The sequence below is a fragment of the Ostrinia nubilalis genome, chromosome 26, assembly GCF_963855985.1.
Source record: "Ostrinia nubilalis chromosome 26, ilOstNubi1.1, whole genome shotgun sequence".
Classification (NCBI taxonomy): domain Eukaryota; kingdom Metazoa; phylum Arthropoda; class Insecta; order Lepidoptera; family Crambidae; genus Ostrinia; species Ostrinia nubilalis.
In genome coordinates, this window is record NC_087113.1 from 2560048 (window position 1) to 2572426 (window position 12379).

At 39.4% G+C, this 12379-nt stretch overlaps 1 protein-coding gene across 1 annotated transcript; it reads right to left on the reverse strand.

Moving 5' to 3' along the window:
- Nucleotides 1–761: 761 nt before the first annotated feature.
- LOC135084674 (tubulin-specific chaperone E) lies at nucleotides 762–11383 on the reverse strand. The gene is made up of 8 exons (XM_063979447.1): nucleotides 10947–11383; nucleotides 9140–9246; nucleotides 7491–7670; nucleotides 5371–5564; nucleotides 4563–4780; nucleotides 3346–3477; nucleotides 2260–2416; nucleotides 762–1635 (listed from the first exon to the last, which is right to left on the reverse strand). The coding sequence occupies exons 1-8, from the start codon at nucleotides 11292–11294 to the stop codon at nucleotides 1322–1324; spliced, it is 1650 nt and encodes a 549-aa protein (XP_063835517.1). The 5' UTR covers nucleotides 11295–11383; the 3' UTR covers nucleotides 762–1321.
- Between the last annotated feature and the right edge of the window lie 996 nt (nucleotides 11384–12379).

The window sequence follows — 12379 nt, forward strand, 5'->3', positions numbered from 1 at the left end:
CGATGTGGCCAGTGCTAAAACAGTCCGTACTCGATGCGCGCGGTGTACTTTTTAAATTCGCAAACCAAACTTTTTTGACACTTTACGTTTTACCGCCAATTTACTTTTTAAAAAATATTTACTTCCGGTCAAATTAGACTCTTTATTTCTCTCTAACTCTAAAATTTTTTTTTGTGCGTGCACTGTAAACGAAATATTCATTAAATTAATCAAAAAGCTATCTAACACACGTACGCCATATTTTATAGATGACCCACGCTGAACTGTCCCACCAAACTCAATGACAGGGGGGCGCTACCATCGTTCAAATATATGGTTCCAACATGGCAAAAATCTGAACCAGCGATCCGGTATTGACGGTGGCGCCCCACTGTCAATGTCATCGACAGGACAGTCCAGTATTTTGGAACTATATATTTGAATAAAATTCAATCCAAGTACAGCCAATGACATCGATTCAAGGTTACAGGTGGTTTTCTTTACAATGTAAGTAAACAGCGATTTGCCTTGTAACTCTTTGATGCATACTTTATTCATTTGTTGATAAAATAATTATAATCTTGATGAGAGAATAACTAAAGATCATAAATAAAGAAAATTCGGTTATATTCGGTTCTGTAACAATAACTTTTTTTTCTATTTCGACGATCGATGGAGAAGTCTCCACTCTCAAAATAGTGAAAAATTACTAAACCGATTTTAATAAAGTTACTGTTCTCAGAATATTTTTTTAATGCTAAATAGAAAATGAAACGAACAAATAAAAATACATATTGGACATTTTATTTCTGGAAACAATATCCGCAATAAATACAGGTACAATTTTGACATAACATTATTTACAAAGCTCAGTAAGTGACAAATGTAAGAGGAACGCGCCAATTAAATATAATAATACTGATCTAAATTATAGATTTGCTTTCGCTAATAAACTAAAAAAATATTTCATAGTACTCAAAAATCATACTTGTTTTTATCTATTGAATTTGATGATTTCTAACGACTCAAATTCGAACGTAACGTAACGCACTCTCATTTTGGTAGGCAAATTTGTTTAAACGTTGCCTACAATGGATGTTGCACAGACAAAGTAATATCAATATTTTTTATGATTTTCGGCATTTTACACAATTAAAAACTTGCGTGTTGTATTTTTTAGTCATAGACAATAAATATTTCTTTCATTATAAGCGTAAATTGTAAAATTTTAATAAGCTACGCTACGTAGGTAGTTTCTCGTAGTCAGTAGAATCTGTGCCAAAAGCATATCTATAACCCAAACCTAACACCTTCCGTACCTTGCCAGATAGAAAAAATAAATTTATCTGAATCTCACAACTATAATGTCGCCATTTTTAATCGAGAAATACGCTAAATCCTTCATAACATTATCAAGATGTATTTCGGCGCCGTTCATTTGATCATCGAGTAGATAGAGTTTCGTTCCAGTGTTGCCAGATTTGGAGAACAGTCTTTGCGCCAGTGTTACCAGTTTCTGCACTGCCATGGTCGCGGGGAATTTCTTCTTGAATGATTTGCCGGTGTCGTCGCGGAGTGTGATTTCTAGCAGTTGAGATGTGAGTGTGCTTGTTTTCGTCTGTTTTACTAGCAAGCTGTCTTCTGGAATGCCGTATTCTGTTGAAGAAAAGGTTTATTTTAGTGGGTGATATAAAATGGAGAAAAATACTTTTTAATGTAAAGTTTCGTTGAATCTATCGTCCGTCAATTACATTATTCAACAATATTGGACACGTATATTTTTATGTGTCAATCAAAGAAGTGATTACGAAGTTATGATGCGTTGCAGTTCCGCGTGACGTCACAAAGTGCTACACTATTAAGCACGCCGTCACGGGCCTTTTTAACTTTGGGGTGATTTATCTCTTTTAATTTTCAATAATTTGAAGAAGTGAAAAGTGAGTGTCGAGTATTTTTTGATAAGTTAATCGACGGACTAAGGGCCCTCGCCCACGGCGACTTTATAGCAATTCATTCGCGCTGCTGCAGTTGGCATCTCTTTATATCTATGTAGAGTACCTAAATTTGCACACTGGCTAACCATCACACCAAGCGTTTCACTGCGTCACGTCCGTAGTCACTGACGTCTGCCGTACGACTGACTCGTCCCATTCGTAACGACGTCACGTGACTGCCTATCACTTGTGTACGTGAGACAGCGTATTGTATCTAGTACGTAGATACAAACACTACAATCTCTATGGTTCAGCTCATGCAATGACGATGGTGATGAGGACTCACTGTTGATAAGCTGCTCGAAGCGACAGTGCTCCAGTTGGAAGGCCAATTTTAATGCGGGGTCTTGTTGCGCTCGCTTCCAATCGGCGCCGGCTCGCTTCATGTAATCATATTCGGCGCCGCGTCTCAGCTCACGCGTTATTGTTGATCCGTTCAGTTCCTGCAATATTCAAAAAAAAATCTTTATTAACACACTTATCACTAAAGCCATGTATTCATTAGGCAACATTTGTTGATAAACACTGTTTATAAACTGTTCATAAACAATGTTTTATCATCTCTGTAAACAGTTTATAAACAGGCCATAAACATAGGTGATGAAACATTGTTTATGATACATGTTTCCGTGCTCCGCTATGAGTGGAGAGCAAGTGTGGACGGCCAAGTTTCAGAAACTTGTGTGTATGGTAAACTAGTCACAACACACTAGTCATAAACAGTTTATCAACAAATGTTGCCTAGTGAATTTATGGCGACTTCGTACGCGTGGACCCCGTTTTACCCCCCTAGGGGTTGATTTGACAAAATCCCGTCTTAGTGAACACCGAATTTGTTCAATTTTTATGGTCGTTTGAGTAGTAGGTTAGGTTAACATTTGGAGCAATTTCTAAGTATGAATGCCAGTAAAGATAACGGTGGGAGGTATGCAATTTATTAATTCTCATTTTTATCTATACTTTGAGACATTTTTCACACATATCGGACGTGAGGTAATTTTGTATGGAAGTTGCAATTTCTTTAGTAGTTCGTTCGTTACAGCCAAATGACGTCCACTGCTGGACGAAGACGTCCCTCCCCCAAAGATTTCCATAATGAACGGTCCTGCGCTGCCCCAATCCAGGTTCTTCCCGCGACAAAACAGTTCAATATGTAAATTAATAATTAAAAATATTTTTTTTTTATAATCCTACTATCCTTCTACTAATAATTTATTTATTTATTTATTTATTTAATTAGGACAACCAACAAGACAGACACAAATTCAAGCAAAGGGGTTTACATACATAATAAATGCAATAAAGATGTATGGATGTATGTTTTTTACTCTTTCAAGAAAAAACTACTGAAAGGATTTTGATGAAACTTTACCTGCAGTGTTCCAATTTTCGCTATAATCAGTTGTGAGCCGGTGTCGTAGTCCTCTGTGTTTTGTATCGGGTTCTTCAGGAAGTATAGTCTCTTCAGCTTTTTTAGTTTGTCCAGTTCACTTATTGATCGCCACTGAAAAAATAACAAAATATTATTAAATGAAAAGTAAAGTTTTTTAGTCGTCAGAATATCAAACATAATGTTGGCGTTTGGCAGAAAATAGCGCTAGCTTGCGCTCGTAAGTAAAATGGTGTCCTTTTAGCGGAAAGTGCTGTCACTGTCAAAAAAATGTATGGGAAACGTCACTTTTGAAGTTTAGCAAACGTGTCCTAGCCGAAAACATGCTAAAGTTTCGGCGGTTATCATGGCGATCGCCATTTTGCTAACAATTTGTAACAAGCACTATTTTGGGCTAAACGCAGCCAATGATTTTGTAACAAAATCCCACCAAATACACATAAAGTGCCACATTCCCATAGTCCCTTCAGCGAAACCTGAACCGTACCCACTTCTTTAGATAATATGTAGTTTGAAACAAACTCAATCCCGCTGTTTGTATAGTAAGATCTTTTAAACTACGGAAAGGTTATTGCAGTTTTCATCAATAGATAGAGTGATTCTTGAATCACGAATCACTATCGTGGTAGTAATTAAAGTAATAAAAATAAAAATCATAGATTTTTGGGAACACCATCTATCTACACTAATATTATAAAGAGGGAAGATTTGACTGTTGTTTTATTTATTTATATTAACCGGCAGTGGTGACTGAGTTTGTTGCGGCGCTTCTTCTCAGCACTTGCCAAATGTTGGTCTCGAAGCGCTGGTAGGGAAAAAAGATTATGAGACATGTAGAGGCTCCTTAAGAGCAAAATGACGATTTGTAAGAACTATTGATTAGTCTAAACAAATAAAGAAACTTTGACTTTGAATAGCCTTTGAAGCTACTGGACCGATTTGAAAAATCCTCCCTCCATTTGAATCTTACATTATTTCTTATGAACATAGGCGGTACGAAGTTCGCCAGGTCAGCTAATGCACTATAATATAACATACTAGCTGTGCCCTGCGGTGTTGCCCGCGATAAAATGTAGCCTAAGTGTTAATCCAGGGTGTCAGCTAACTCCATACCAAATATTAAAGAAAAGAAATCACAAACACACACACTCACAAACTTTTGCCTTTAGTGTGATATTTACAATATTAGGTATACTCACATCTTTAATCATGTTTCTATTCAAAAACAGCGTTTCCAAGTTCTCAAATATGTCCACTTTGTTTTCCGGGTCGTCGCTCAGCCTGATCTCCTGTATGCGGCAGTCGTTGAGACTCAGCACTCGTAAGTTCTTCAGTCTGCCCAGGTTCATGACTTCGTACCACGAATCTATTGGGTTACCATCCAGGCGGAGTATTGTGAGTGAACGGAGAGTTGTTACTGGAATTACAAAAATAATAACAAAGGTTATTCATACACATTTCCTTTCTTTTCTGCTTTGGTGGAAACCGGGCATTAATGTCCTCCATTTTCAAAGTTGCATTCGACTGAATGAGTTATTATTTTACCTGATCTACAACTCAGTTTATTTAATAAAAGTTTTTTTTCTTATAGAACACAATTTTACTGGTTTCGCTAGGTAAGGTTAAGGTAGAATTTTGAAGTTTCAAAATGTCTAATTTATTAGAAGTTTCAGTACCATTTTTAACCTAAATACAGGTCATAAAATCATTAACCACTGTGAAATTAAGCCTATACCTTGCTAACATTTTTGTTCTCATCTATCAAAACCAGATAAATTGCTTCGAGGACCCTTCATTTGTCTCCCGGGAACTCAAGGGGCAGGGGTCTGGACTACTTTGTTAAGAATCATTGGTCTAACTCTACAGGGTGTTAGGTAAATGGGTATATGAGCGAGGAGGCTATTGTTTTCGTTATTTGAACTTGAATGTGTAATGTTGTTGGTGTTCGCCTCAACTTTTGTTGAGCGACCTATACTCATAAAAAGTGTTTGCTATCAAAGTGCTTACCTGCTGGTGTAATACTTTTGATCCTATTATAAGCTGCGATGACTTCTTGAACGTTCGGCCAGAGGTGCGAGAGAGCTAGCAAGTCGGACCACTCGTAGTCACATACTGAGATGTTCAGTTTCTCCAGGTTTGCGAACGCGAACGATTGCTGGATCAGAGTCTCTTCTGGCATGTCGATGGCCATGCGGTTTTTGCTGTAAGGTAAACAAAACCAAATTATACAGGCTGTCCCAAAATTTGCACGTCACACTGACACCAGATGTAAATGAGCTTAAGACGCATCTAACAAGTATGTATATTAAGTCCATTTTTAAAAATAACTTATATGAGTCATATTTCAAAACTCATCAAACTTTTATATGGAAATGAATAAATAAAATTGGTCATATTTTAAAACTTATGAAACTTTTATATGGACATATTATGTGTCAATGTGACGTGCTAATTTTGGGACACCTGTATACTTGTAATGTAGAGTAGTGGGTAATAAGAGTTGACTCTACTGCTCAAATACAATAACTTTCCTCATTGGGATTCAACGCTGACAAAAGTTAAAAAGTCGTTTTCTAAAGAACTATTTATAGGATTTTTTTATTACTTTCTTTGCAATAAATGATTGACTATTATTTTGATAAAAAGTGACACAGTTTTGAGATTTAACCATATTCCAAAATTTTCAGCCACGCATGCGAAATAAATACCAGAGATGTGATCCCATATAGTTACAAACCTCAAACACTAACATCCTCAACTTCGATTACAGTATGAAGCTAGTGTGTCATGTCATGTGTACAACCATATAATATAATACCATCGGCCGTCAGTTCTGCGTACTATGTGTCCTGCCTATTACCACTTCAGCTTGCTAAACGTCAAACGTCAGCGAGACTTCAAATGTTCTTCAGATGCTTTGTCATGTCATAATGTCAATGTCACGATGTCACCCCTCCCATGCCGCTCCCATTCTTCAGGCTCTCACTGAGTTAAGCGGCGACCAAGAGGCGTTATAAGATCAAGACGCCATAAAGTCTAAGGCTGGGTTGTACCATCTTACTTTAACTTTGACAAACGTCAAAAATCTGTCAAGGTCAAAGTTAGGTAAAGCCCGGTCCGTGAGCACGTAGAATTTTGATGACCCCTAGCTATATCCTTATCGCTCGCGCGTAATTATATTGCTGTCGCGACTGTGCGACTGGCACCCACAGTGAGTGTGCGAGCGCGATAGCAACATAATTACGCGCGAGCGATAAGGATGGGAAGCTTGGGGTCATTGGTCAAAATTCTACGTGCTCACGGACCAGACTATAGTACAACTCAGCCTAAGATTGTCAAGTAATTTGACTCCGAGTTGAGCGCTAGAGCTGTCCAGCACTGACCTCACGTCCAGCTCCGTCAAGTCCGGCAGCTGCGCGGACAGCTGGATCACCTCCCGCCAGCTGGAGAACAGGTTCTTCGACACGTCTATACTGCGCACATTGGGGCATAGAGCAGCCACGTCGCCCGCCTTGCACACGTTTGTACGGAAACGATGTTTTGTGACGACAAACGTCATCATTTCAGCCATAGGTCGTCCACTGCTGAACATAGGCCTCCCCAATGGTTTCCACAATGGCCGGTTGGCGCCTTCCTGCTACCTTTTCACCTTGTGGGTGGACGTCCTACGTTGCCTCCACTCCAGAACCTTGATACAGAGTGAATAGGCACTTACAGGGCAGATATGTACCATCCTAGACTGCATCTCACTTAACATCAGGTGCGATTGCGGTCAAATACCTGCTTTGTGTTGCATAAAAAAAAAGACAAAAAAAATCAGCCATAGGAGGATAGAAGCCAGTCCATTGCTGAATATAGGCCTCCCTCAATGATTTCCACAATGGCCGGTTGGTGGCGGCATGCATCCAGCGCTTTCCTGCTACCTTTATGAGGTCGTCGGTCCACCTTGTGGATGGACGTCCTACGCTGCCCCATCGGTCGTCAGTTCTGCGTACTATAATCCCTGCCCATTGCCGCTTCAGCTTGCTAAAAGTCAAACGTCAGGGAGACTTCAAATGTTCTTCCGCCGCTCCCAAGCTCCCATACTCCAGACACTATGTTAACCGCTAGAGCTGTCCAGCACTGACCTGACGTCCAGCTCCCGCAAGTCGGGCAGCTGCGCGGACAGCTGGATCACCTCCCGCCAGCTGGAGAACAGGTTCCTCGACACGTCTATACTGCGCACATTGGGGCATAGAGCAGCCACGTCACCCGCTTTACACACGTTCTGATCGTGCACGCACACTTCGAGAAGGCGGTCGAATTTTCTGAAAAAAGGATTTTTTTTTATCCACAACGAGGAAGCTCTTGGCCTGTATCTCACCTCATGGTAAGTGATGATCAGGCCGATGGTGGAAGCAAGCTTCACCCGGATTCCTCAACCACGGAGGAACTGGCTATCTTACCTCTATCTGCCGGAACACAATAATGCTGTTGACATTGTTGTTATGGCGACAGACTTAGGTAAGATGGTGGTAGCTAGCCAGGCGGACTTCCACCAACCAAACCGAACAGAAAAATCTGCCCCCACTGGGAATCGAACCCGGGCCCTCTGCGTCTGAAGCAGGTGGTCTTACCACTAGACCACAGAGGCGGTTGCGGATAGGGTTGCCAGGTCCAAAATCACAAAAGCCGGACTTCGTGCTTCATTTGGCCGGACATTTTACCCTAAAAGCCGGACATGTGACGGGGGGGGGGGGGGGGGGGATGTGGTGTAATTAGTGTCAGGTCATGACTGAGTACCTACTATCATCATCGGTTGCTAACCGACATCCTGATGCGTGCGCTACATAAAATATGATTCTGTGGCTCGACTTTCGCCTGGCGCGGCAACCAAATAAAAAGCCTAACAAAAGCCGGACAGGCCGGACAAGGCAATATTTGGCCGGACAAGTCCCTAAAAAGCCAAAAATATCCGGCTAAAGCCGGACGCCTGGCAACCCTAGTTGCGGATCAAGATTCATGCTTGTAATTTTTACATACAAAGGCTAAGAACTCATGGCGCGATTTTCACCCGCGCCCGCGGCGGTTGCGGGCCCGCAGCTTCTGTAGAATGCAGATACTTATGTATAAACTAATCCACAACTCGCGACGCGGTTTGCGACCGCAGCGGGCGCGGTTGTATGCCGCAAACCGCGCAAATAACCGATTCAGTGAGTTTTGAAATAAAACCGCAATTCCACAACCGCCGCGGGCGCGGGTGAAAATCGCGCCGTGAGTTCTTAGCCAAAGAGAATTTGAACTTGATGGACTCTTTGAACAATAAATATTATCAATAAGGCGTATCGTATTTACGCTCACCAGTTGATGTTACTAACGAGTCAATGGATCTTAGGGCCCTCGCCCACGGCGACTTTTTTTTTGCGTTTCGTAAACGCGGGTATCGCTACTAACTCGCGTTAGTCGCATTTGCAACGCACTACAGAAGTGATGCCAACGCGCTACTAACGCGCTACAGCAGCGCGACTGCATCGCTACAAAAAGTACTTATTCTCTCTCTATCTATTAGGAGATCATAATGAGAGAATGGTTTTTGAAATGAGACCCACATAAATTAGTCAAACGAAAACCATTTTAGTTTGCTGATATAGTATGTATCAAAATGCATGATCATTCAGATTCATTCCCTGCCAGTTTATAAAATAACAATGGGTAAAGTTAGGTTAGATTATAAACTGAGTTCACAATATTACATAAGAATGTACAAAGTAGGATGGATTGTGACATGCCAACTTACTGTTTTTGATGTATTTTCTCAAATCCGACCATTTCAATGAACGGAGCGCCCATCTCTCGCTTCCACTCATTTATGACAGTCCTACGGTGGGCCGCCACTGTCTCATCCTGTAAAAACATTGTCTATTTTGAAACAAACTTATTAAATAATATCCTACTAGAGTTAGCTCTAAATATAAATCTGGTGGATAAGTAAGTACCTACAAACATACAACTGGAATAAATATGTTATTATACTTATTATTAGTTTTAGTTTTGTTGATAACAATTGGTATGGTAGAGCCATAGAATATTTTTATTTTTAGGGCCAAATAAGAATTTATCCATATCAAATTCAGAAAAAAAATGTGTATAGCCTGACCAGGAACATAAAAACCCTGGCATAGAGGCGCGTCAATTGCATTTGATAGTGCAACACTGAGTACAGTCGTACCTGTGTTAATTAATAGGCTAACTTTATGTATCAGGATTCAGGATTACGGGCTAATTTGATATTTTCATAAATTAACGTAAAAATATTATTATAGGTAACCTGGTTTAAATAAATTAAATGAAACCATGAATCGAGCTAGTAGGATTTATTTTATTATTCATCAATAATCAAATTCAGAACTTGAATATTCAACTGCAATGTTTGCTCATGACCGCTTCAAACTCGGTACTTCTTTCCCAATTCCATAAAATTCAACACTTAGAAAGTGACAAAAAAATTTAAAATAGGTAGTTGAAACAAACCACAGCTAATTTTCATAGTGGACTGTACTATGCGATAAACATGTCAGTCAATTTGACAACGTTTGTCGGAAACATTATTCAATGAAAATATTGTCCGAACCCTTAGTATTTCTCTTCGACAAACACTTTAACACATTGTAAACCACTTTTCTTTCACGACTATAAAAAAATTTTAGCAATTTAATTCACAAAATCAATTGCGCACATTTAAAATAAAGTTTGTTTACACTTTGACAGCAATAGACTGACATGCAAGTTGACATGACAATGAAGTTTTCAGTTACTGTTGCCATTAAAAGAAATTAGTACCATTAGTTTTCCGCAACATGGCGAGGGTTTTTATGTTCCTGGTCAGGCTATACATGCATGTAGAGTTAAAAAATTAAAGTTTTTAAACATTCTATTTAATATTAAAAACTATCTTTATAATGTTTTAATCACTTCTTGGTTTGCAATTCAGCTTTCACTGGTAAAATTGTTATTATTAATTTCATATTTTTTCCAATTAGAATAATCATATTGCAAGAAAGGTCAACAAAACATGTGAAAGGATGTTAATTAAATAAGGATATTAAAGTTCTATGTCAAAGGTCAATTTGTTTTCAGCAAATAAATTAATATAATGCCATTTTAATTCTTTATATGAAAAACTTTCTTTGTTACTAAATAACTACATAATATGTTTATTGCGGGTGACAATGTAATACATTTACAGTACATAAAATTTATATGTAAGGTATGTCAATACAACTTGCATGTCATATGACAAAAAATTTCCCAGTCTACAAGTGTGTGTACAATCATAAATGAGTCACCGAGTACAACATTATGTGTGTACCTTTCCTTATTTACAGGTAGGATCCAGTAGCAACTTGTACAAGAACTCTTCAAAACAAAGATAAACATGCGAAATTAGGTAACTTACAAACAGGTACACCCACGCAAGGATCAAGTAAGGAGGACAATAAAACTGCACAGTGGGAGTATATGACCTAATTTGTATAATCAAGCCATTACCAAAGAGTTTCACTATGTTCACATTCCAGGAAATTACTCGTTAGCATCAGGCATACCTCTCGATCGCCGTAGTACTTTCTGATTGCCTCAGCACACGTCCGGAATGGAGCGATCTTGTTCGTTCGAATGAAAGACCCAGCGCCTGGTTTAGACGTCTTGAAGTACTGCACGTCCTCCACTGAACCATCATGCTTTCCCCTAGCAGGGTCGTCCCACTCTACCCCGTACCAAATACCCTTATACCCCTGCACTTCACCAATATATTTCACAGTACCAAAATCATCATTCGACTTGATGCGACTACCAATATGCACTTGAAACTCCGAGTCGTCAGTACCATTATGACTGTCCATGGTACCGTTACAAAATTTTGGTATTAAATTAACAGGCATTGCGCCCACCATTATTTTTATGTTTTCGAAAAAGGAACTGTTTATCAAAAGAAAAACAGGCTGACTTTTTCCCGAAACGCTACCTTCTGTCAATCTGTCAATGTCAGTTTTTGACGACTTCGTAAAAAAATAGAACAATGTTGCCATTTGAGAATATATTATAAGCAAAATGTTCAGCAAATTAGCATGAGTGTTGCCAGCTAAAAACAATGACTCATTCGTATTAGGTCAAAAACTTTAACAAAATGGCTAATAGATGGCAGTGTATGTCTCAAATTTTCTCATCCCACGCACTGTGATTGGTCCAGTGTATTAACCGACCGTTTCTGGGAGTCGCGCAAAACGCAATCGTTCCGAAACAAGGGGCGTGTAGTTTCAAAAGCAGTTTTGTAAAGAGTGAACATAGGCGCAACGTTTTTCCAAAGGCTACCATAGCGTAGTTCGGACTTTAGTTGTACCCGGCCCAGTTCAATGATCCATTTATTTTCATTCGTTGATTTCGTTGTCTCGGTGCGGTGCTAGCGTCCTCTCGCTCTCATCCTTCGAAAATCGGGAAACGGGACGTAAAAGTGTTTTTGACAAATATGGCTACCCACCGAAGTATCCCAGACGTGAATGCGAGTCGATAATGTAGAAATGTCCGTTTGTGTCTGTGAAAATATGCAGTTTTTAAGTGAACAATTGTTTCGTGCTGTGTAATAGTGCATACGGATTTGTCTCGACAAAGGATATCGTCAAAATGAGGTAGGTACCGTTGAGTTCATCGCACCAGTGCTTTCGTTAGCAAAACAAATAAATAATTACATGGATGTTAATGCACGCATCGAGCTATTTTAAGGCCTGGAGTATTTACTGGTTCGCTGAGCATCTGTTTAGTTGCTCAGCGCTTTTTCTGTAGCGATATAATAACGTAAACAGTGCTCGCACGCCCGGACGTCGAGGTTCATCGATTAGTTTGTTACAATCGTAATTACGGTGTTTTATGAATGACACCGTAATAAAATGCGAAGTAAACGAGTAAACGAAAAGTTCTTTGGTATATATTTACGGAAATTTGTGTTGTTTTGTCGCGATATTGATTTTTCGGCGTGTTACCA

What these genes read in the sequence shown, in the direction of transcription:
- LOC135084674 (XM_063979447.1), bottom strand. Translation starts at nt 11,294, where the DNA reads ATGGTGGGCGCAATGCCTGTTAATTTAATACCAAAATTTTGTAACGGT. An exon ending in TTGCGGGAGCTGGACGTCAG is followed by an intron (nt 5,565 to 7,490) that starts GTCAGTGCTGGA and finishes TTTACCTTACAG; the next exon opens with CAAAAACCGCATGGCCATCG. An exon ending in ATAGAAACATGATTAAAGAT is followed by an intron (nt 3,478 to 4,562) that starts GTGAGTATACCT and finishes TTATTTTTTCAG; the next exon opens with TGGCGATCAATAAGTGAACT.